Source organism: Protopterus annectens, chromosome 4.part0 (genome assembly GCF_019279795.1).
Source record: "Protopterus annectens isolate FY-2018-M chromosome 4.part0, PAN1.0, whole genome shotgun sequence".
NCBI classification, from domain to species: Eukaryota; Metazoa; Chordata; order Ceratodontiformes; family Protopteridae; genus Protopterus; species Protopterus annectens.
In genome coordinates this window covers 876,611,104-876,638,175 of record NC_056733.1, presented here as the reverse complement: position 1 = coordinate 876,638,175, position 27,072 = coordinate 876,611,104, and the positions used below count along the sequence as shown (strand labels likewise).

At 43.9% G+C, this 27,072-nt stretch overlaps 1 protein-coding gene across 2 annotated transcripts in view; it reads left to right on the top strand.

Annotated features, from left to right (window-relative positions):
* Positions 1-27,072, top strand: part of LOC122799642 (glutathione hydrolase 5 proenzyme-like) — a 739,199-nt gene that overhangs the window by 360,340 nt on the left and 351,787 nt on the right. For both annotated transcript variants that reach the window (XM_044068836.1, XM_044068835.1), the window contains exon 4: positions 6,389-6,581. In XM_044068836.1, the coding sequence (XP_043924771.1) occupies positions 6,389-6,581 (193 nt within the window). The remainder of the gene's footprint in view (positions 1-6,388; positions 6,582-27,072) is intronic.

The window sequence follows — 27,072 nt, the reverse complement described above, 5'->3', positions numbered from 1 at the left end:
GGTCCAGGAAGTCATCAAAAGAAAAGGGAGTGCTTAAAGTGGGAGACAGAAAATATGGACCAGGCTAATAAGGAATACTGGTCGGATAGCAAAGAGGCTAAGAGAGCATTGCATTATCATAGGGCAAGGCATTGGAGGCACTCTACCAGCTTTTGGAAAGTGACTGGGTAGATGGAACAAAGAAACACTATCAGGTTGCAAGGCAAAGACAAAAGATAAAGAAGACAGTCATCAGACACCTCAAAAAAATATAAACACAAAACTAAAATAGTAACAAGTCGGGTAGCAGCAAAACCAATGCAGACCAGTAAAAGCCAAAAAGATTTAATAAGATTAAACGCATTTCGTTTGCTCTGTCAGCAAACTTCTTCAGACAACAAAAGTAATCACATTGTGAGTATATATACATTTTGCTCTGGGTTAATTAGTTGATTAATCAATTAACTTACAGAGGCAACCAACTTCTCTAATTACAGAGCCATCCACTGACAATAGTAAAATACTTATGCAAAAATACTAAACAGCATTCACAACCAAATAGTGGTAGTAATAAATCTAAGAATAAAAGGAAATTGTAATAATACTAATAGTTATGGTAATAGTTGATATAAAAAATAGTAGATATAAGAAAAACCATATATCTATATATTATTTATATATACTAAATAACATATATCGATATGTGTCTTTTTTGTGTATAGAACATTTCTTATTTACAAGTAAAACCATACTAGAGTAGATTTCAGTGTGAACATTCAATATAAATAAATCAAACATATGTCAACAATTCACTTTACAGCTTCTCCTATCTAAAAAAATATTTATATCTAATTCATGTTAAAACCAGATGTATATAAAAATGAATAATAATTAATTAGAATATTCTGACATTCTATATTAATATATTTTCCTAAATTCATCTTTTTAGACTTTTAAGCTTTAACACACTGCTCAAACTACAGGTCTCATTTATACCTGGTAGATTATATGCATTAAGTCTAATCTGCCAGAATAGTTCCAGCTCTTCGAGTTGCAATGGTGCAGGACCACCTCTAACATCGAGCTCATCAGACACCTGTTATAAGGGTTGCCAGCAACAATATCCTCCATTCCACAGGTCATCAAAAGCAGATGGAAGGAACACTTCCAGCAGCTTCTGAATGAAAAAAACCCCCACAGAAACTGCACTGCCCCAGACACAGACTATAATGATAGAGAAGGAGAAGCCCACCGCAGAAGAAGTAAGAACTGCAATAAGGAAAATGAAGTCAGGGAAAGCAGCAGGCATCAATGAGGTCACAGCAGACATGATGGTGGGTGAGTTAGGAAAGAAATGGCTCTTTAGGATACTCATAGCAGCACAGAGAGAAAGGTGTATCCCATATGGCTGTTGAATAAGCATGCTAGGGCCCATGTTCAAGAACAAAGGAGATATTAACATCTGTAGGCAGTACAGAGGTATAAAAAGGTATAAAACTTGTCGGTCTTCCTATGCTATGATTCAAGACGAACAGGCTAGGTAGTTCATTTGTATGCTTTAATTCTATAGGAACACATCAGGATGGATATCATCAACATATAATATAAACAAACTGATTAACTGACGGACCATTGCATACATGCATGCTTACGTGTAACCAAACAAATACCTTCCGAAGGCTGCTGATAAAAGTTAAAAATCCTTTATTGAAGGAATGTCCATAATACAACCACTATAAAACCATAAAAATCTGTTGAGCGCTTTCGTACACCCTCTTAGGTGAACTTCTTCAGAACAATTGAGAACAATTCAGATGCACTTAAATATCTACATAGCTTGTTACCAATTAAACAATTACACATTCTTTTGGAAATTAAAGGGGCATACTTCCCCTCTTTACAATACATAATGTTTCATCCTTAACATTGGTGCAATAGAGCAACTGTCATTTAAACCAGGATATACTGTTGCTCTTAAACTAATTTGCCATCTAGTTTCCTTAAGATTTAAATTGTCATTTGTTACTTTGCCCTGTATATCCTTTTGTATAGAATCCAATACAAAAAATTTTTTTGAACTGTTGTGTGCTATTTTTTGTGTATATGTCTATATAGGGCATTTGTTGATGCCTCTAGTCTTATGTCTCATATGATCGTAAATCCGATCCCTTAACCTCCTAGAGGCTAGATGTTTAAGAGCAACAGTATATGCTGGTTTAAATGATAGTTGCTCTATTGCACCAATGTTAAGGATGAAACATTATGTATTGTAAATAGGGGAAGTATGCCCCTTTAATTTCCAGTTGTTTAATTGGTAAGAAGCTGTGTAGATATTTAAGTGCATCTGAATTGTTCTCAATTGTTCTGAAGAAGTTCACCTAAGAGGGTGTACGAAAGCGCTCAACAGATTTTTATGGTTTTATGGTGGTTGTATTATGGACATTCCTCCAATAGAGGATTTTTAACTTTTATCAGCAGTCTTCGAAAGGTATTTGTTTGGTTACACGTTTGTGTTTTATCGTTTGGATGCATGCTTACATCTCAACAGCTCGCTACAAAATGGCAGTCTGGTTGGTTTACCTTAGAAACATTGAAAGTCATCTTTTCGAAAAGCCAGTTGGCCGAACCGAAAAGCCAATTCCAGATTGCTGACCATCTCTGAAGTTGAAAACTGAGCAAATTGAACAGCAGATTCACTGAGTTTCGAACTCAGATGTTGAACACACAGTGTAATGCAGGGGGGCAAGCCTCCCTGCACCCCCCACCCCCCCACTTTAATATTCTAACTCCGAGGTCGCACTACAAAGGGGAAGGGGTCTATTTTCCGATCCCCACTATAGTGCACTCCACACCCAAAATGCCGAATCTGCAATGAGCAAATGTCAATGTGCATTTGCTCATTGCTCATTCGATACATTTTTTTTTTGGCTATCCGAAAACTTGAAAACGTACTTCCGCACAACTGTCTTTCAACAATGTGCATTTCAACGTTTCAAAGGTAAACCGTCTGGCTCACACATGCTCAGTATTTATACATATGTGCAAGCCCATGGAAAGCTTCTTAAAGCTATACATACATACTGACTACAAAACTCCTGTTACATTGACTGAAAGTTCTGGAGAGGGTGAGTGATAAATGGATATGGAGAGGGTGAATGATAAATGGATATGCAGAACAGTAGAAAGTAAGATGGGTGATGAGTAGCAAAGACAGGTCAACAAAGCTGCTGTATGTAGATGATGTGGCATTACATGCAGGCTCTTAGCAGATGAGAGGAGAATGAAATGCAAAACTGAAGACACACGGGATGAAACGGAGTACAGTTGTAATGGCAGCAAATGGGGAATCATAAGAAGCTGAAAACTGCAATAGAAGGAAAGTAGTGGAATAAGTTAACAGCTACAAGTACTTGGGAGAGGTAATTGAGGAGAAGATAGGTCTGGGTGAGGAGGTCAAAGCTAGAAACAGGGGAGCTGCAGCCAACTGCATAGTGTCAGTGCAGTGTATGACAGAAGAATGCCAAAGAAGCTGAAAATTAAAGTCTGTGAAATAGTGGTGCGACCAGTACTACTGTATGGTATAGAAGAAGCCTGGGCAGTAAAGGCAGAGTAGTTGAGGAAGTTAGAGGTGAGGTAGATGAAGTGCCTGAGATGGGCGGTAGGTTGCAGTAGAAGACAGTCTGGTGCAGAAGATTTGAGAAAAAGGCAAGAGGAAATGAGGGTATCCAGCAAAGAGATGAATGGATTGTGTGAGAGAAGACCTGCAACAGTCATGCATGACTGCAAAGCAGGAAGGAGAGTGGTAGTGAGCAGACAAAGATGGCGGCTGTTGATGTGACTTCTTGTAAGGAAAAAAGGGCATGGGTGAAGATGATGGGGTAGTGGAGTATGTTTTAGGTTTGGTGTGGAGTAAGAAAATAAAAAGCAGGCACACGTTGACTGTAATGGACCCACAGGTTGCTAAAATAAATCAATTTGTCATTCAGTCAGCACATCATGCAATCTGTCTAGGCCTGTAATCATAACATTTAATAACAAAGATTGTTTTTAGATGCAGTAAGCTTTGGAAACCCTGTCAGCATGCACACTTTATTTATTTATTTATTATTTATTTATTTATTTACATTCATTGACCGGGAGAGTCCTACTGGACACAGGTCTGTTTTCAGCGGAGGCCTGGGGAGAAAAGCTCCACATTAAGTATTATTTGCATTATACAGTTAAAAAACATAGCATTTAAATATAGATATTAGTCCAGTTAAGGATGCAAGCCTAGAATAAATCAGATGTAAAACAGATGTAGAACATAGTACAATTTAAAATATGGTGACATATACTAAACATGGTTACAGATGTAGTTGAGATTCATCAGTGAACAATTGATGCAATCTGTTTTTGAGGTACATAACAGCAATTAGCAGCTGTTGCTACAAGAAGAGTTAGTATTATGTGGTAGGTAGCTGGGAACATGAGTAGCCAAGCTTGCTAAGAGTAGGTTGTTGATAGGGGCTGAGAGAGGTAGTGGGTGGGGGGAGTGGATGGTATTAGAGGGGGGGGGGTGCAAGGGCATATCTGGCAAGTTTCGAAATGTGATTTTAGTAAGGATTTAAAGTGGGTGCAAGAAGTTACAGAGGTAATTGAGGGTGGGAGGAAGTTCCAGAGTTTGGCTATAGTGCAGGAGAATAATGCTTCTCCAGCAGAGTTAATGGCTCTTGTGACCTGTAGGAGCTTTTTGTGGCTGGATCTTAGTGGTCTTGTGGTTATGTAGGGTTGGAGTAGATTCTGGATGGTGCCATTTCTGATTAGAGCACTGTATTGCACATCTCACTGCTTTTGAATGAAATATATCGCATCATACCTAACTGGAATTACATCATTTAGATCCCAATTGTGACCTGTAGGAGGTTTTTGTGGCTGGATCTTAGTGGTCTCGTGGTTATGTAGGGTTGGATGGTGCCATTTCTGATTAGAGCACTGTATTGCACATCTCACTGCTTTTGAATGAAATATATTGCATCATACCTAACTGGAATGACATCATTTAGATCCCAGTTGTGACCTGTAGGAGGTTTTTGTGGCTGGATCTTAGTGGTCTCGTGGTTATGTAGGGTTGGAGTAGATTCTGGATGGTGCCGTTTCTGATTAGAGCACTGTATTGCACATCCCACTGCTTTTGAATGAAATATATCGCATTATACCTAACTGGAATGACATCATTTAGATCCCAAGATGCTCGTGAGTTTCCAAAGGTTAATGAAGGTAGAAACAGATGTTCATTTCGTATAGATTTAATCCAAGACTAACCAAACTAGTGGGCTGGTAAGATTATATAAGGTGCCGACGATTGCACTGCTGCTTAATTATTAATTTGCTTATTTGTAGAAATTTCAATATGCAAAATTTAACTCAAAAACAAAATTTTAAAACTAATATATTTCTTTAATTTATATTTGTTTTCTGGAGTAGAACACCAATCCATATGGACCAGTTTCAAGATCAGCTCAGTGCAAAAATAAATAAAATGAAATAGTTTGTCATAGTTCAGGTTTAGTATATATACATCTTGTATGTAAAAGTTCTGAAAGTGCAACACAGAAAAGTTATGCCAAGTATTTATAAATAACTTAATGTCTTTAATAAGAGATGATTACAGCAAGCATCTGAGTAGGTATCAAGAAGAAAAAGATGCAAGGAAGTTGACAAATAAAAAGAGAAAGGGAGAGTGAAAGAGCAGAGAAATACAGGAGATGATGGAACAGGGAGGGAGGTTGAGTTTAGTTTTGCTTGTTTTTATCTACATTTCTTTTTTTGATCCAAATATTTTATTGAATTTTTCATAAAACGGCAAATTCACAATGTTTACCCATTCTAGAATAAAATAGCTTAAGAAAAAAAAATATTTAAAATATGCACAAAGGTCTGAAGTAAAATTGCAGTTTGCAAGTAAATAAGTTCCATTAACACAAATGTCAGTTCAGAAAGAGTTGTGAACCATTTGCAGAGACTGAATGAGTGATAAAACGTTTATCCAAGGATTGCTTATAATCTTTGGATAGATTCTGAGTTCCGTGATCTTAGTTTCCTTAACTGCCAGTTCTTTCACTGAAGACAGGAAATCTTCAAATGTTGGAGAGCTGTTCGTTTTTCATCTTCTGGTTTACCTACATTTCTTATCCTATGTGGTTTCAATATCAAAATAAACAGCATTGCTTGCTGAACCTGCTAATTCACATATTACTAACCTGAAGAACAAATTATTTGTGGGGGCAGCAGAAGAGATATGTGGATCTGTCATATGTCTAGAAATTAGCATTTTTAATTTGCTTGAAAATCTGTAAGTACGTACATTTCTCAGATATGTGTTTCTGCATAGTTAAAGTAAATGTCTGTTACCTTCTTTGATTTTTAGGCCCACAGTGGATTGCTGTGCCTGGAGAGCTGCGAGGATATGAGGAAGCTCACCGACGATATGGACGGTTACCATGGAAAGATCTGTTTGCTCCCACTATTAAAATGGCCGAAGAGGGATTTCCTTTACCACGAGTGATTGCAAAATATCTAAATCATCCATACTTTGCAATTGCAGCAAAAAAGTACTTATGGTAAGTCTCACTTTGACTTACAGTAAGTTGCTTAGTTTGCGGTTTGAATAAAATACCTTGAGGTGACGGCCTGTTATGTGTGCTTGTTGCTAGTTTCACACAGGACTGATTTTTTTTCTGCAAGCTTGAATATCAGTGCCAGAGGAAAGCATTTAGATCCTTCACCTGGGAAGAGATTTTTTGAAACAAGAAATTGTGTGTGTGTGTGTGTGTGTGTGTGTGTGTGTGTGTCACGGCCCGGTTATTATATTTGTATTAGAAGAGCACTGCCTGTGTAAGAGCTTGGAGCCTTAATCCTCCACACCAACTGCCAGACCTCCATTGATTTATTTTTTTATTTTCAGATAATTCACTGAGGCCTGTCAATATCACTCACTAGTTTCAAAGTTCTCACTGTTCAGAAAATGCATGTCCACACAACAGCTGCTGTACTGTTAACATTTTAAGTGAGTTACAGCTGTCTAGTGGTTAAGTCTGTGAGCTGTTAGTAAATTGCTGCCTGTAGTCAAAAGTTCAGAGTTTGAATCCTCCCACTTCCATTTGTATATGGGGATATGGGGTGACTGAGCAGGTCATTCAGACAGTACTCCTGAGTCATCCTAAAAAGGGACACTTTCTCCAGTGGGCTTATCTGGTTAAAAATAGATAAAAATAGTATGTAAAATATTTTTCTTCTGGATAATTTGCCCTCAGTCCAATTAATTTTGGCTTTGCCTGGAATTCCTGAGCAAAGAAATTGAGAATTGGTTTGTTCTTTGTAAAATCTGTGGCTTTCTGGCAAATTGTTGTGCATTACAGTCACTAAATAATGGCAGACATGCAAATTTCAGACTTTATGGGCAGGATTCAGGAAGGCTTACACGGAGTTTAAGAGTAGTGTAAGCCTCCCGATCCAGGAACAGCCCAAACCTCCATGTAAGAGACAGCTAACACGTCTCTTACACGGACTGGGCGTGGAAATGCTCAATACCTCATTTGCAGCTCAAAGATATGCAAATGAGGTATTTGAGCGATCCAAGAAGCCCAAAGCAGTCCGTGTAACGGACGTGTTAGCTGCAGAAATGTACTCAGCTGACAACTGAGTACATTTCTGCAAAATTGAAAACGGAGCTATGTCAGCTCCAAATAAAGGGTGCATATGTTTCATTAAGCATGCCAATGGCCAAATATGTGGCCATTGGCATTAAAAAGTGTTGCAAAAATATTTTATATAACTTTATTTTTTTTCGTGGGTTTTTGATGTTTAACTGCAGCGCACACCCGTGCAAATGGGGTGCGCTGCCTAAAACTGAAAACCGAAGCTTATAAGCCCACAATTGTGGGATTTATGTATTACATGGAATGTCAATGGAGGGACTTGCAGACCAAAAACAATATGGCCTCCGTTCAGTGGTTGTCAAGGGGGGGAAGCTCCGTGTAAGACATGTAACTAAGCATTACTAGGCAATCCTATGTAAATGAGGGTTACAATACTGAATCACACTGCCACATAGGTAATGAGCACTTTCTGAGTAGTGTAAGAGTTATAGAAGGGGGAGGAACAGAGTAAGAGGTAGGTGACATCACGGGGGGGAAGGAGAGAAATAAATGTATCAGATTGGAGGGCAATGTAAGGTGACAGATGACAGACAGACATCAGGGAGAGAGGTGTGTCCCAACAGAACACTAGAAAAGTCAAGAAACAGAGGGTGCACACTATCCCTACACTCAAACTTTCTTGATATACGTGCATGCGTGCGTGTGCGCGCGTGTAAGGCAAGCTCAACATGTGGGAGCGTGTTGCAAACCGTGTACAACGGTTTGCGCGGGCGTGCATGTGTGTAAGGCAGTGTGCGCGCGTTTTAACGTGAATCAGCCAAGTTCACACCGTGTAAGGATGTGTGTGCGCGTGTAACACAGTGTAAGGATGTGTGCGTGCGTTTTAGCAAGTGTGAGCGTGCTTAAGCTGGTGTGCACATTGCTCCCCCTGAGGAAACAGAGAGGAAACAGGAAACAACCAAAATACAGGGAAACTGCCAGAGGATACTGCTGGAGTTAATTGCTGGAAACAATTGGAAGCAGGCAATTACACAGGCAGACTAGAAGCCCAACCCAGCACTTAAAACACTGCAAACAGCAGTGCAGGGTGTTTCTCACAAGAGATACTGCAAGAAAGTAAGCTATCAGAATTGAAAACTGAAAAAAGCTGAACTCAGAGCAGAAATGCTAGGGGCTGCCATAGCTGTTATAATCAGGCATAGGCGAATTGCTGAGGGTGGTGACAATGCAGATGCTGACAGACAACCCAGAGTGAGGAGAAGGAGAAGAGTATACAGGCCCAGGGTCACCTACCATGGGTTACATGAGCTGGAGATAGTAGAGCGCTACAGAGTGGACAGAGACCTTCTGCAGCAAATTGTTGAGCTGTGCAGGCCACGCCTCACACACAGAACCAACAGAGGGGAACCCATCCCAGTGGAAACCAAGGTATGTGTTGGCCTAAGAATACTAGCAACAGGTACCTTCCAGAGACCAACTGGTGATATGATGGGGATATCACAGGCATCAGCCTCCAGGGTACTGCACCAGTTCCTGGATGCCATGTCAGCACATGTCGGTGATCATGTATATTTCCCCAATGCCCGTGAGGTTGTGGCCAGCAATATGCGTCTCTTCCAGCAAATAGCGGGATACCCTGAGGTATTGGGTGCAATAGACTGCACGCACATACGCATCAAAGCACCAGCCGGTGAGCGGGGTAGAGTCTACATTAACCGCAAGGGATTCCCCTCCATCAACTGCCAGGTCGTGTGTGATGCCCAGGGCATAATAATGAATGTGTGTGCTGGCTGCCCTGGGAGCTACCACGATTACGACATCTGGCATCTGACGCAGCTGTACCAATCATTTGCCAGTGGGGACTTCCCACACGGACACCTAGTGGGGGATGCAGGTTATGCACTTGAGCCGTGGCTGATGACACCCATCAGAAATGCACACACACCTGAACAGGAACGCCATAATGAGGCACACGCACAAACACGTAATGTCATAGAGCGTGTGTTTGGGCTTCTCAAGTCACGGTTCCGGTGTCTGGACACATCTGGTGGAGCCTTGCAGTACACACCAACTACATGTACCCAAATGATCATGATATGTGCTATGCTACATAATATGATCCTGCGGAAACAGCTGCAGCAGGACCAGCATAGAGCTGGGCCAAACATACCCCCACCATTGCCAAGGCCACCACAGGCAGAGGGTGACTCGGAGGAGGAACAACCTGACCTTGCCCCAGTAGGCAGAAGGAGGCATGCCCAGTATGCCCTGGCCTTGGCAAAGAGGCAACGCATAGCACATACACTTGGTCAGTAGGAACTCTGGGACTGATACCCACTCTGACTCACTCATATAGTAACAGGGATGCCTAACATGACACAACCTGCTTCCAAACATGTACAGGGAGTGTTGTATGTACATCCGACAGAGGCAGCCCTGCAGCACCACCTGAGGCATGAATGCCATGTGTCAAGTAATATAACACCATGTACCATATGCACACCTGAGGACCCTGACTAACATCCACCCTCACCCATCACAAACCACAAAAACACAAACCCACATTCATAGGTACCACAAGGGATAGGAAACCAGATGTAATGCTACCCAATGCCAGAAGTATAAACAGCAAGATGTGTGCAGTGTAACCGCACACAGTATAGAGGATGTAGATATCAGTGCTGTAATAGACAACTGGGTCAAAGCCCACACCAGCACCCTAACACTACCAGGTCACACCTCATACAGGGATGTACATGTGCAAAAACATGGAACAAGCTACAAAACGAGGGTGACTAGCAAATAAATGTCATGGATAACCACACCCCCATGTTGGTACCACAACAAGAAGCAACATAGATTAGCCATGGTCAAATACCAATTGCTAAAACTGCCGACTACTAAATAGCTTGCTGCAGACCACTGTCCTAATAGCAGGAACCGCACCAGGCTTATGTTCATAGGTTCATAGGTTCATACTAGGCTATCTGCCCTAGGGCATATATAAGCCTAGCCCAGAGTTTTGTGGCTTCCGCCACCCCTTCAGTTCTAAGGATAATATGCCCATTATTCTGCTGTGCCTCTGTCAAGCAGTGACACTGAGGTTATCCCTGGGGTATACCTGCGATCTCCCATCCATTGGTCATGATTTCTCTCGAACAAAGCCAGCGAGGTGCCCAGCCTCACATGTACCAGGATGATGTTCCACAGCATAGGGAGTCTCTGGGTGATGAATCTGTCCCTCCAGCATGCCCTATTAATAGCCGTGTTGAGGTTTAAGTCTCCTGCCCTTGTAGATCTGATGGATGTAGAGGCTTTGAGGTGAACCATGTTCATTAATTCCAGGTTGGACATGGCCTAGTATGTCATGCACAGGCCACCTCTAAGCAGATGGTAGGTGACTGAATAGAGCTGGAGTTCCTTCAGTCGGGCAGCATAAGACATACATTTGAGACCTTTATCCTTCTGGTGAGCAATGTTTGGGGCCTGTCCAATTGCTGCAGGTGTCGGGTCAGATACATTCAGAATGGGGCATTGTACTCAATCATTGGCCTGATGAGTGATGAGTACAGGGGAACAATGACCTCCCTTGATCTAGATGTGAATCCCTGCATGATCAGGTGGGCAATGTAGAAGGTCTTCCTAACTACTTTGGCAACGTGAGTGTCAAACGAAAGGTTACTGTCAACCTGGGTGCCCAGATCCCTGATAACCTCTCCTGTGCTTAGAGGAGTAACACCTATATGGGAACTAGGGGTAACCTTGTTCTTCCCGAAGGGTATGACTATGCATTGTTTAGCGTTTAACTTTAGGCCATGGCTCTGGCACCAGTTATCCGTTTCTATGAGACCCGTCTGAAGGATGTCTGTGTCAGATGGGTTTTCAACTATGGTTCCCAGTTAGCAGTCATCTGCAAACTTTGTCAGCCATAATCCTCCTGTGTGTGCTTGTACCTTTGAAAAGTAGATGCCGAACAAAAGTGGGCCCAGGACTGAGCCCTGTGGGACACCACATGTGACAGGCTTGGAGTGTGACATGGAGCCAGCAACCTTGACTCTGTGGGTGCTGTCACTTACCAGTTTGTAACCCATCTTGTGACGTATGGGTCTACATTTAAGCTGGTGAGTTTGTCAATGATACCCGAGTGGGGTATTGTATCGAAAGTCTTTGCCAGGTCAAGGTAGGCTGTATGGACTGCCTTGCCCTTGTCAATGGCCTTGGTGACCGTTCTGAAAAAGTCAACCAAGTTTAAAAGGCATGATCGCCCTTGACAAAGCCAAACTGGGTTGGATCCAAAGTCTGCAAGTCCCCTATGTCTTCATTTATGAGTTCCATTATGATCCTCTCCATAGCTTTGCAGACCAGGCTTGTCAAGCTGATGGGACGGTAGTGTCTGGGGTCGGTGGAGGCACCTCCTTTGTAAAGTGGGACCACCATTGCTGTACGCCACTCCTTGGGTACGTATCCTGAGGTGAGGCTAAGATTAAACAGCTGCCCTAACTGTGGGTTTAATTCCTCATTAAGTTTGTGGAGCACACAACCAGGGACACCATCTGGTCCCACGGATGCTGTGTTGCACGCCTTGGATAGAGCAGTTCTCACCTGAGCATTTGAGATGTTTGGGGGGCTACAATCCCCTGGTATACATATCCCTCCCTTTGGGGGGGAGGGGGGGAGAAATCTGCACTGAACCTGTCAGCCAGTATGTTGCCAATGTCTGTAGGTTCAGTGATTTTTACATCATTATGAACTAATCCTGAGCATATCTGGGAGTCACCTCCCAGGTTTCCAACATAGCTAAAAAAGGCCTTATGATTGTCTTCTGAGTCCTTAGCGAGTTTTCTCTCAAAATGTGCCCTGGATGATTTCATGGAAGATCTCAGTTCTTTACACATAATGAGCAGGGGTGTCTTCCCTTCTACGGATTTTGCTCTATCCTGTAGTAGCTCCTTCCTTCTGATGTAGAGCATGTTTATGGCTGGGGTCCACCAGACTGCACGCATGCCTTTGGTACAAAGAGTCTTTGTTTTGTGTGGGATTGCCTGATCCATGCAGTCCTGGAGGTGCTGGTAGAAGACATTTGTAAGTGATTCAGCGGCTTGGGAAATGGTTTCCGCTGGCTTGGGGGCCTTGAAAGAGACCACACCAGTCTTTAGAAGTGTGAAGTCGGCTTCTGAGAAGTTCTTCACTGTGGTCTTCTTTATCTGGGGTGGGGGCGGGATGTGGACTTCCAGTGAGATTAGTTTATGATCTGAGCTCACCAATGATGGGTATACTTCTGGTGTTGAACATTGTGACCCCATGTTCGTGATGATGTGATCTAGTATGTTGTCTCCTCTTGTGGGGATGGTGACTAGTTGTTCCATGGCATGTGAGGTTATGAACTCTAGGAACCTTTGGCCTACAGTGTTGGGGCTTGAGTAGTGATCCCAGTCTATATTTGGATAGTTGAAATCACCCAGTATGATGGTGTTTGGAGATACATTTATCCCCTCTGGTGTTTTCAGGAAAGCTGTGTGAGGTTCCTGGGTTCGAGAGGGTGGCCTGTAACCTGCTACAAACTGCTGAGCAGTCTTGCCTATGGTTAATTGCACCTGGATGGTCTCTGATGCATCGTGTGTTGCCACCAACCTTGAGGTGAGTGTGTCCTTGATGAATATGGACACCCACCCTCCTTTCTTGGTGTTGTCCGGATTCTGGGGCTGGAACGCATGATATGAGGTAACACCTGATACTGCTGGGGTGCTGTCAGGAGCCTTGAACCAGGTTACAGTCACAGCACAGACATCGATGTTCTCCATACTGAGAAGGGCTTCGAGTGCGTGCATCTTGAGGTTGAGACGTCTGGCATTGAGCAGCATTATCCTTAGTTTATTTCCTTTTTTGTGTTCTAGGGTGGTAGGTTTAGAATCTGAGCCTTGCCTAAAAAAGGCACAATGGGGGTTGCAAGAGCCTTAGCCCAATTCTGGAAGCCCAGGGGTGACAGGTGCAAGCCGTCCCATGCGAATCAGCGTGGCTTGTCCAGCATGTCATCCCAGGCAGACGGACATTGGATCCCCTTTGAATGACACCATAGATTAAGCCAATTATTACAGCTGATCATCTTGTCTCTGTATTGTGGCATCATTCTTGGTGAAGGTAGGATACTGCTCAAGGTCAGGGTCATACCTGCCTGGGCTACATAAGCAGAGAGCTCCTCTATGTCTCTTTTCATGTAGTCCAGTGAGGTACATCTCAGGTCGTTCACACCAGCATGGACAATGACTGAGTCATACTTGTACTTGCAGTTGAGTGACCTGAGTGCTTGCATTATGTGGTGGATTCCAGCGCCCAATAGGCAGCTTACTGTGACCTTCTCCTTACTCAATCTGGTGAGCAGGACGTCATTGTGTCTGACTATGGAGTCACCTATGATGAGTGTGTCTGGCATTGTGTTTGGCCTTAAGGGTTGTGAATGTTTGGCACACTGACTCTGTGGTCTATGTGTTGCTTGTGCTGTACCCTGTGGAGGCAGTTGTTTGGGTGTCTGCTGTGGTGGCCTCTGCTGGTATGGTAGATCTGTGATCAGAGCCTCCGAGTATGTCTTTGTGTGTTTATGTGTATGATTTGAAGTTGTGATAGTGCTATGTGAGACTGGCTTTGTGGTGTGTGTGGTTACCTTCTCCTCCTCTCTGGTCTTGCCAGTCCTATGTTGAGAGAGCTCAGCCTCCAGTTAGGCTATATAGTTGCATCTCTTGCATGTATTTGTGTTTTGTGGGAGAAGGAGAGGGTTGTCTGTGCACATGAGTCAATTGTAACATTGCCTCAATATTCCCAGGTTGACCAGCTGAGCAGGAGAGGACACTAGCAACTGATCCCTTGACATGCTAGAAGGAAAAGACAAAAAACTTTTGGAAGACAGGAAGATATCAAGCCCCCCAAACCACATTATATTGCTTGACTGACAATACCTACACATACACCATAGTTTCATACTTTCATAGTTTACTACTAGGCTATCTGCCCTAGTGCATTTATAAGCCTAGCCATAGTGATGTGGCTATTGCCACCCCTTATAGTGGTAATAAGTGTACAGAATAGATTCCGAATATTGTGCCTCTCACTTAGTAGTGACACATTATGACCCCCATACATAATTGAATACCTTGACTGTGCCTCTGTCTAGTAGTGACACAGGGAGGACCCCTGGGGTAAACCTACAATCCCACATCCACTCGTCCAGACTTCTCTTGAAGAGAGTCAGTGAGGGACTCTGTCTAACATGAACTGGGATACTCTGCTAGAGTGTGAGAAGCCTCTGAGTTATGACTCTGTCCCTCCAGCATGTCCTATACATGTATGTGCTGAGGTTCAAATCTTCAGCTCCCATGGTTCTGGTGGATTTAGATTGCTTGCAGTGGAGCATGTCCACCAAATCCTGATTGGACATGGTCTTGTATGTCAGGCATAGGTCACCTGTAAGTATGCGGTATGCCACTGAATAAAGCTGGATTTCCTTTAGTCTGGAAGCATATGACATGTGTTGTAGACCCCTGATCTCCTTGGTAAGGTACTTTTGGGGTCTCTCCAGCTGTTGCAAGTGCTGGGTGAGGTACATACCAAATGGGGCTTTGTATGCAATCATGGCTCTGATAAGGGAGAAGTATAGTGGTACAATGACCTCCTGTGATCTGGATGGAAAACCCTTGATGATAAGGTGGGCAAGATAGAAAGTCTTTCTAACCACTTTGGCAACATGGGTGTCAAACGAGAGGTCACTATCTACATGTGTCCCCAGGTGTCTGATTTGTTTTCTGTGCTCAGTGGGTTGCTGTCTATGTATTGATTTGTGGGTACCTTGTTCCTCCCAAAGGGGATGACTACACATCAGTTGCAGTCAGTTTCAGGCCATGATTCCGGCACCAGCTATCTGTCTTTGTGACGGCATTCTATAGGATGTGTGTGCCGGCTGATGTATTCACTATGGTGCCTAGGTTGCAGTCATCTGCAAACTTTGTCAGCCACAACCCTCTTATGTTTGCTTTCACATCTGAAAAGTAAATGCCAAATAAGAAGGGTCCCGGGACAGATCTTTGTGGGACACCACTTGTGACTGGCTTTGAATCTGACAAGGCACATGCAATGTCGACTCTATGGGTTCTGTTTCATAGCCATTTTGCAACCTATCCTGTGACATATGATTCTATATTTCAGCTGTTGAGCTTGTCTATGATGCCTGAGTGGGGTATTGTGCCAAAGGCCTTAGCCAAGTGCAGGTAGGCTGTGTGGACCGCGTAGCCCTCATCAATGGCCCTACTGACAGTATCAAAATAGTCAACTAGGTGCAAAAGGCAGGATCTGCCCTGTACAAAGCTGAACTGGGTGGGATCAAGGGTCTGTAGGTCACCAATGTCTCTGTTTAAGAGCTCCATAATGACTCTTTCCATAGCTTTGCAGACAAGGCTGGTTAAGCTTGTGTGGTGGTAGTTCCCAGGGTCTGTGGAGGCATCTCCTTTGTGGAGTGGGACCACTGTTGCTGTACGCCAGTGTTCAGGTACATATCCTGTAGCAAGGCTAAGGTTAAATAGCATTTGTACATACGGGTTTAGCTCCTTCTGGAGTTCACATAGCACGCAACTGGGGATACCATCAGGTCCCATTGATGCTGTGTTCTTGTCTTTGCTGAGTGCAGCTCTCACATGGACATCTGAGATGACAGTGAGGTTACATTCATCTGTGATAACTATCTTCTTTTGGGGGTGAGGGAGGGGGACAATTGCACTGAACCTGTCTGCCAGAATGTTGCTAATATCTGTCAGGTCACTGAAATATATGTTGTTGTGTACCAACTCAGAGCATATCTGAGGGTTCCCACCCAGGTTTCTGACATAACTGAAGAAGGCAGTGTGGTTATCTTTATTGACTTTGGTGTTTATGTCTCAAAGTTGACCTTGGATGTCTTTATGAGAGAATGTAGCTCTTTACTAGTACTGATCACAGCTGCCTTCCCTTTAGGAGACGTAGCTCTGTCTTGCATTAGTATCCTTCATCTGTTATACAGTTTGTTTATGGCTGGGGTCCACCAGACAGGCCACTTTCCCTTGGTGGAGAGGGTCTTGTTTTTATTTGTGATTGCATGGTCCATGCTATCTCGGAGATGTCCGTAGAACGCGTCTGTGAAGGAGTCACCATTGTGTGTTGTGGTTTCCACTGGCCCAGTGGGCTTAACAGATACCATCTCAGTCCAAAGAAGTGTGAAGTCAGCTTTTGAGGTGTTTGTCACTATACTCTTTGTAGTATACTAGCACTGACACAAGTGTAGACAGTTACCCAGAATCCATCAAACAAAACGGACATGCAAAATGTAACACTTCCACAAGAGGGGTAAGCATACTGGATGTGATAATCAGAAATATGTGTACTGGATGCCAAGATGAGAAGTGTATCCCTCACTGGTAAGACCAGACCATAGAGTAATCACACTGTAGTTACACATCACGACCCCAGTCCCTGGCCAGACTACCACAATGAAACACATGTATAAAGCATAGCTTGCACCCCTACAAACCAATGTGGAATCCATGAAAAGCCCTGTGCAGGTCCAGAATATGAGGCACACTGCAGAACATGTTATACAGGCATACCATGGACACAGCCAAGAGTGCTTGGAGTCTGCAATCACAAACAACAAGACACAATGCCATACACCCAGGCATCTGACATGCTGGACACCATAAATTACTAAACCATTGAAGAGAATGAGGAAGCTACCACATGATGGAACAAACATGAAAAGTGAAGTAATCAGTGATCACTAGTATGGCAATAAAATGTGTCCACACATACAATCCACTAAGGCCAGGCAAAACAAGTAGAATCTGTGAATCCAGTGGCAATGTGACACCTGTCCCAAGTACACACACAACAACTCACCCCAATAAATACAAATGTATGTGATAGACGCAACCAGGTAGCCAAACCGGGGCCTGAACACCCCCAAATCAGTACTGTCAAAACTAGTCAGGAGGACAAGGTAACCACATACACCAAAAACCCAGTCCAACATAGACCTACAACGACTGTACACCAAACACATAAACACAAAAACATTCCCAGAGGCCCTAATTACAAACACACAACACCAACACAAGCCTCCAAAGCAGACACCCAATAAAACAAACCCCAGACATAGCACATGTAACACATAGTACACAAAGCTGGTGTGACAAACAGTCACAGGACAGAAGGAGAAACAACATGCCTGATACAGTTGTAATAGGTGACTCCATAGTGAGACATGCTGCTGTCCCAGGGATGGCTTGTGCCTGTTACCCATGAGCGTCTGGATATTGCCTAAGGCTTTTGCAAACTACAGAGATCCTCCCATAGGCAAGGCTGAAAAGAGCAACCCACCACCATAGAAAACAAAACTGGAAAGAAACAGAAGGGTAATGCTGATCAATGCCAGATGTGTAAACCTCAATATGCATGCTCCTGAGGCCCTCCCCAGTATGGAGAACATTGATGTCTGACCAGTGATACACACCTGCTGCAAGCCTCGTGACAGCACACCAGCACTAATAGGTAATACCACATATCATGTGTTATGGCCACAAAACCTGTAACAAAACATAAAAGGCGGGTGAGTATCCATATTCAGCACAGACAGCCATACGTCCAGTTAACTGACAATGCCTATGTCATTGCAGTCCACCCATGTGCAACTACCTGTATGCAAGACTGCTGTACAGTCTGTAGCATGCTACAGACCACACTCTCACACACAGGAACCCCACCCCACTGTCCCGAAGACAGTGGACAGTATGAATGTACCACCAAATACAAAACAAGGTACACACAAATTACCACATAGGTGGCAAACCATAATGTGTGGAAGGAGTAATCAGGGACCTAGTGACACAAGTGGACAGTCACCTGTTATGTGACAGCCACATCGCAAATTTGTCTAGGAAGACTGTCTATATTGCACACTGTATCATGAAAGGATTCACATCTACGTCAACAAAGGTCATTGTGCCCCTATACTGTTCCCCTATCAGACCATATTGTAATACAATGCCTCATTTGGGATGTACATTACCTGGCACCTGCAGCAGTTAGAAAGACCTCAAAGGTACCTCAGCAAGAGTCAGAAAGGGTCTCAACTATATCTCATATGCTGCCTGGCTGTAGACACCACAGCCGAATGCAGTCACATACTGCCAACACAGAGGCATTGTATGTCTGTTGTACAAGTCCATGTCCAACACAGAAGTAATGGACATGCTCCACCCCAGAAAACTCAAAGCCATCGGAGCTGTGTGAGTCAGAGATGTCAACCTTAACACATAATCAAATAGGATGTGCTGGAGGGACAGATACCTAACCCTGAGTCTCTCCACACACTGGAACAGAATACCACTATATCTTAGGCAGAGCCCCTCACTGACACTCTTCAACAGGAAGTTAGCAAAATGGATGGATAATTGTAGATGTACACTGGGGGTCTTTACTGTGTCATGTCCAGACAGAGGCACAGCTAAGTAAATCATAAGTGGCCATAATATTCACATAGCAAGGGGTGGCAAAAGCCACACGCACTGTGGCCAGGCTTACAAATGCCCTAGGGTGGATAGCCTAGTATGAACCTATGAACCTATTATGATACAAAGTGTACAGGACACTAAGGATAACTCCAGGGCTGCTGCAACTGATGGTAGTAAGCATGTTGTGAATTCCTGGATATGCTCTGGATCATACAAATATTACAAACAACATACCAAACACACACACGTATTGCCAACATACATCCTGACAGGTGCAGTGCAACCCCCCCCCCCCTCATAATGCCAAATATCTTTCCCAGCAGACTGCTGCCTCCCTGGCATTATGTCAGCTTTACCACAGGATATGTACCCAAAGAGCAGTGTACAACAACAGTGGGTGTTCTCAAGAAAGGTGTCGCCTGAATGGATACTAAAAACAACCACCACAGAACCCTGAGAAGCTTGGTCTGCACAGCTATGGAAAGGATCAGCATGTACCGCAGACATAACGATATTGGGGATCTGTTGACACCCGACCCTACCCAGTGTGGGTTTATGAAGTGCAGACCCCACCCCTAAACATGTGTGACTCAGTTGAAACAGTGATTGAGGTCACTGATGAGGGCAATGTGGTCCACACAGTGTAGCTGGACCTTGCAAAGCCTTCCATACAATACCCTGCGTGTTCAATATAGATATGCTCACCAGCTTATATATACACCCCAATGTCACTAGAGGGGTTGCAAACCAGACCAACGACAGAACTGACATGGCCAGACATGCTGCAGCCATGTCAGACTGCAAACCACATATAACAGGTATCCCACAAAGCTTGGTCCTGGGACCTTTCCCGTCTGGTATATATGCCCCATAGGTACAGGCAAACATGTAAGGACTGTGCCTGAACATGTTTGCAGAGGACTACGAACCGCCTAACATATATGACACTCCAGCTGACACAAGCATCCCACAAAAGGGCCACATAGAAACAGACAACCGGTGCCATAGCCATGTCAGCATGTGAAATGGAGAAAACTGTATAGTCAACCTCTGTGGATATACAGTAAGTGACCACCAATTACCACATAGGTGTTAATCCATTACATACTTCACATATAATGACGGACCTGGGTACACAAGGGGATAGATATCCTGCATAGGACAAACATGTGGCTGTAGTGTTAACAGAAACAATCCATATACCAACCTAATCATGAAGGTTATGACATCTAGATAAGGGGAGGTCATTGTGGTTCTGCAGTTATCCTTCATCAGCGTTACAAATGACCACAACAGCCCCTGTGGGGTGTACCTCAGCAGACACCTCCATCAACTGTAAAGTCCACAACAGTACCTCACCAGGAGTATCAAAGAGCTTGAACACATGTAATGTGTTGCCTGATTAAACAGAGTGCAACTCCACACACTGCCATGCTGGCCACCCAGACGCAAGCTGTGCCTGATGTAGAAAGCCATGTCCAAGCTGGAATCAATGAACAATGCTGCACCTTGTACAATCTGAATGGCAGTGAGCTATGCACATGAGGGACCTGAACCCCAGCACTGACATACATAGGACAAGCTGTACTGCATTATCCATAACACAGAAGCCACCCCCACGCATGAGTAAACTACCAGTACAGGTTATCCATAGAGTCACTCATTGATTCTCCTCAACAGGAATCTTAATGAGTAGATGGGAGATGGTAGGTTTACCCTGGGTATCAATGTTATGTCACAGGTAGACAGAGGCACAGTATACTAAACAAGACATATGTCATGGCAAACTACACGTACAATGTGTCGAAGGACAAACACACTCTCTGACTAGCATTAGAAATGGCCTAGGGCACATCGGTAGTGTTTGCCAATGTACACCTATGTTGTGGAATACACTACTGATGTTGGATGAGGCTGTTGTAAGTAGTTCATATCCGAACATAATGCAACATGGTCAGATAGGTTCATAGGTTTATACTAGGCTATCTGCCCTAAGGCAGTTATAAGCCCAGCCCAGAGCTTTGTGGCGTACGCCACACCTTATATGGAAACAATACTGTGCCCATTAGTTTGTCGTGCCTCTGTCCAGCAGTGACACAGAGATGGTCCCCGGGGTAAACCTATGATCTCCCATCCACAGGTAAAAATTCCCCTTGAACAGAGCCAGTGAGGTGCTCTGCCTCACATGGACCGGGATTGTATTCCACAGCATAGGGAGTCTCTGAGTGATAAATCTATCCCTCCAATATGTCCTACTTATATCCCTGCTAAGGTATAAGTCACTTGCCCTAGTGGTTCTGGTGGATTTGGCGATTTTTGAGGTGGAGCATGTCCATTACATCCTGGTTGGACATGGCCTTGCATGTCAGGCACATGTCACCTCTGAGCAGACGGTATGTGACTGAATAGAGCTGGAGTGTCTTCAATCTGGCAGCATATGACAGATGTTGGAGACCCTTTATCCTTTTGGTGGGGGACGTTTGGGGTCTCTCCAATTGCTGCAGATGTCAGGTGAGATACATCCAGAATGGGGCATTGTACTCGATCATTGGTCTGATAGGTGAAGAGTACAGGGGAACAATGACCCCACTAGATCTGAATGTGAATCCCTTCCTGATCAGGTGGGCAATGTAGAAGGTCTTTCTAGCCACGTTAGCAACGTGAGTGTCAGGAGAAAGGCCACTGTCAACCTGGGTCCCCAGGTCCATGATAACCTCCTCTGTGCTTACAGGATTGCCACCTATATGGTAGCTTGGGGTTACCTTGCTTTTCCCGCAGGGTATGACTATACATGTTTTGGCATTTAACGTCAGGCCATGGCTCTGGCACCAGCTATCAGTGTCCGTGAGTCCCTTCTGAAGGATATCCGTGTCTGATGCACTGTCCACTATGGCGCCCAGTTTGCAGTCATCTGCAAACCTTGTCAGCCAAAGTCCTCCCATGTTGGCCTGTACCTCTGAGAAGTAGATGATGAACAATAGGGGGCCAAGGACTGAGCCCTGTGGGACACCACTTGTGACCAGCTTGGAGTCTGACATAGCGCCAGCAACTCTAACCCTGTGGGTCCTGTCCTTAAGCCAGTTTGCAACCCATCTTGTGACATGGGTTCACATTTAGGTTGGTAGGTTCTTCTACAATACCCGGGTGGGGTATTGTGTTGAAAGCCTTTGCAAGGTCAAGGTAGGCTGTATGGACTGCCCTTCCCTCAGCAATGGCCTTAGTGACTGTTTGAAAGAAGTCGAACAAGTTCAGAAGGCATGATCTGCCCTCGACCAAGCCAAACTGGGATGGGTCCAATGTCTGCATGTCCCCTATATCTTTGTTTATGAGCTCCATTATGATCCTCTCCATAGCTTTGCAGACTAGACTTGTTAAGCTTATGGGGCGGTAATTACCAGGGTCCGTAGAGGCACCGCCTTTGTGCAGATGTGCACAACTGGACCCTAACCAGGCTGTTGTGCACACTATGGAAATGTAAAGCAGTGATAGGACTGAAGCCCAGGCTACTGTCCACCACAGTGAAAGTACTGAACCACTACACTATACAGTACTACAGTGTTAGGTCAGTATGAACGGATGTTGACAATTGTGTGCAAAGTATCCCATGCAAAACCTGCAGGCACAGTATAATCCCTGTTGTGTTCACACAAAAAGCATTTGGACAGTAACTACACAACATGGCACAGAACACACAACCATAAACTGGAGATATTTGTTGAAGGTCACACTCATCCACAAATGTGATGGGCTGCAGAGTTCAACATATGGAAAGCTCACACTGGGCATGCTCACACACTTAGATAAATGAGACATCTTTCACACAACATGCCATGGGAAGGCTGAACTGGGCATGCTCACAACATGCCATGGGAAGGCTGAACTGGGCATGCTCACACACTTAGTCCAAATGTTCCTCTTAGCAACTGTGAAAACACACCAGAGGATGCTCATTCCCCTTTCTAGACACTGATAATGTCAGCACCCTATAAGTATATCAGGAGAAAAGGAATCTCCCAGTAATCCAAATAGCGCACTCTGCTAATGTGTCCGTCTCTAGTGTCATAACATAGTTAGGTAGGGGTTTGAATCCCGCAAGTGTGTATGAAGGGGGGAAAGTGTGTGTGTAAGTGTGTATGAAAGGAACATCCCTTTTGGCAACTGTGAAACACACCACAGGATGCCCATTCCCCTTTCTAAACACCGATGATGTCATCACCCTATAAGTATATCCGGGGAAAAGAAATCTCCCAGTAATGCGAATAGTGCACTCTGCTAATGCGTCCGTCTCTAGTGTCATAACATAGTTAGGTAGGGGTCTGAATCCGGCAAGTGTGTGTGAAGGGGGGTAAGTGTGTATGAAAGGAACATCCCTTTTGGCAACTGTGAAAACACACCACAGGATGCTCATTCCCCTTTCTAAACACCGATGATGTCAGCACCCTATAAGTATATCAGGAGAAAAGAAATCCCCCAGTAATCCGAATAGCGCGCTCTGCTAATGCGTCCGTCTGTAGTGTCATAACATAGTTAGGTAAGTGTTTGAATCCAGCAAGTGGCAAGTGTGTATGAAGGGGGGTAAGTGTGTGTGAAAGGAGCATCCCTTTTGGCAACTGTGAAACACACCACAGGATGCCCATTCCCCTTTCTAAACACCGATGATGTCAGCACCCTATAAGTATATCAGGGGAAAAGCAATCCCCCAATAATGCGAATAGCGCGCTCTGCTAATGCGTCCGTCTGTAGTGTCATAACATAGTTAGGTAGGTGTTTGAATCCAGCAAATGGCAAGTGTGTATGAAGGGGAGTAAGTGTGTAAGTGTGTATGAAAGGAACATCCCTTTTGGCAACTGTGAAACACACCACAGGATGCCCATTCCCCTTTCTAAACACCAATGATGTCAGCACCCTATAAGTATATCAGGGGAAAAGAAATCCCCCAGTAATGCGAATAGCACGTTCTGCTAATGCGTCCGTCTCTAATGTCATAACATAGTTAGGTAGGGGTTTGAATCCAGCAAGTGGCAAGTGTGTGTGAAGGGGGGTAAGTGTGTATGAAAATAATATCCCTTTTGGCAACTGGGAAAACACACTACAGGATGCACATACCCCTTTCTAAACGATATCACAATTATTTATGGCTTTTGATTACAGACATGTCACGTGTGTTTTGCCCACACAGAATGCCCATGTGTGCGGGTTGTCTCTCACAACAATGCATGACATTGATTAAACCAGTTATGGCAATGCACACATGATGTATGTGTGTGCCAAATACACATATGTACCTGTGACCTTCAATAGATACCATGTGTGATGCCTGCCACATGTGAATACATGGTATTTGCACAGGGTAACATTATGACTGTGGTCTTCTGTGCAGGTGCTGCATGTGGGATGTGTATATACAGTGTGAGATGTAGATGCTGTCAGCCTAGTAGTGAGGGATACACACCTGGTCTGGGGCATATAGTCTACATGTTGTTGATGAACAGGTGCTGCATGTTTACACCTGTTGTGAGAGTGGTAAGACGTTGTTCCATAGCAATGCAGTGACCGCATGCTAAGAACCGTTCAGCGAGGGTGATGTAGCTACAGTAATTCATTGGCATTCAGTAATATGTCAGCATCCCTGGTGAGGGTCTGATGCCAACCAAGGTCAGGGTTCTACCAGCCTGTGTCACTTGCTCAGTGATCCCTTCCATGTTCCCTATCATGTATCCCAGTGAGGGACATCACACATCAGCTGTGGTGGCATGGACAATGACTGAGTCATATGTGTCCATGCATCTGACTGACCTGTATGCTTGTGTTATGTGGTGGACCATAGTGCCCCATGAGCATATCACTGTGACCTCCACCTTGTCCAGCCTGGTGAGCATGTCCTCACTGTACTGAACAATAACAGTACCTAACACAACTGCAGCAGTAGTGTTGTATAGCTGTACAGACTGTGCTTGTTTGGCACACAGGATTTGTGTGCTATGTGTTATGCGTGCTGTGTGCAGGCCTAACGTATGCCTGTGTGCCAGCTGCAGAGGTGTCTGCCAGTCATGCAGGATGCTATCCTTAGGCTCCACGAATGGCCCGGTGTGTTTCCATGCTTGTATTGCTGTCAGTGTAGGTCCACATCAGACTGGTATTGCAGTCACTGTAGTATTTCATGCCACCTGACAGGTTATGCCAGTACTGGGTTCAGAGTGCTTAGTTCACAGTTTGGCCATGTGTTTCCATCTCATACATGTGTTGTACATCCATGGGTAGGGGATAGGGTTGACTGTGTACATGTGGCAGCTGTGACATTACTACATGACTCACATATTCCACAACTGTACCATAGAGGTGACTGACAACTGACCTTTGCACATGCTACCATAGTATTGAGATTGCATTGGTGATTAACAGCACATAGGGCCAATGGTGAACAAGATACATAGGTCCATAGGTTCATACAAGGATATCTGCCCAGGGCATTTATACACCTAGCCAGAATGTGTGTGGCTTTCACCATGCATTGTAAATCTATCTTGCTATGCTCTTTTCCAAGGTTAGTATACTGTGCCTCTGTCTAACAGTGACGCATAAGTGATACCCAGGGTAAACCTACAATGTCACATCCAGTCATTAATATCACTCTTGAGGATAGTCACTGAGTGACTCTGCCTAACCTCTATTGGGATAATATTCCAGAATGAAGGGAGCCTCTGAGTTATGCATGTGCCCCTCCAGCATGTCCTATGTATATCACTCCTGAGGTTCAAGTCTTTCCAGCGTGTATCCTGATGGGATCTGGATATTCTGAGGTGCAGCATGGCCATTAAGTCAGGGTTTGACATGGCTTTATATGTCAGGCACAGATTGCCTATGAAGAGGCAGTATGCCACTGAGTAGAGCTGCTGTTTCTTTAACCAGTCAGTATGTGGCATCTGTTTGAGCCCTTTGATCCTCTTGTCGAGGTACGTATGTGGTCTTTCCAGTTGCTGCAGGTGTCTGGTAAGATGCATGCCAACAGGGTCATTGTAGTCAATTATGGGCATGATGAGGGATGAGTAAAGAGGCACAATGTCCTCCCCTGATCTACATGTGAATCCCATCATGATGATGTGGCCCATATAAAATGTTTTCATAACCACTTTGTCCATGTTGTTGTCAAATTGTAATATTTCTTGTATACTTAAGTTAAAGAGTTACTTTAGGTAGACTTTTTTGTTTTATTTTAGTTTGAAAATACACAAATTGTATTTACAGAGGAATAAAATACTTTTGAGTGATTTACTAAAATATGTTTTTGCACATAATATTTGTATACATATATATATTTTTTTAGTAATAAGTAGTTATTATATATACACACATTTTTTAATAAGTTGTATCAGTTTTTAATAAAAATTTTTATGTAGATATTAATTGATTTGTTGCAGGATATGTAATTATGTGTCACTTCCTGTTTGTGAGTATTTGAACAGTTTGGTTCAGCTGTTTCTAACTGTCTTCTTCTGATGAAGCTGTGACAGGAGTCACGACGAAAACGCTCTTTTTTGTACAATAAAAAACTTTGCGTTCAAGAAGTAATTTTGAATCTGACTTTCCTTGGGTTAGAGTTGGCTTCCCGGATATAAGGTTGCTTGTTACAGCTTTTTGTTACAAGTTTGTTTGCTTATTTCTATGTTGTTGTCAAATGGTAGAATGCTATCAACCTGTGTACCCCAAGGTCCATAAGTCCTTCATCTGCACTTAATGGATTAACACATATGTGGTACTTTGTGGTCACTTTGTGTTTGACAAAGGGGATGACTATATGCTTTTTGGTATTCACCTTGAGGCCATGGCTGTGGCACAAGTCGTGTGTTTGCAAGAGGCCCTTTTGGAGGATGCGTGTGTTAGCTGGAGAGTTGATTATGGCGTCCGGTTTGCAGTCATCTGTGACTTGC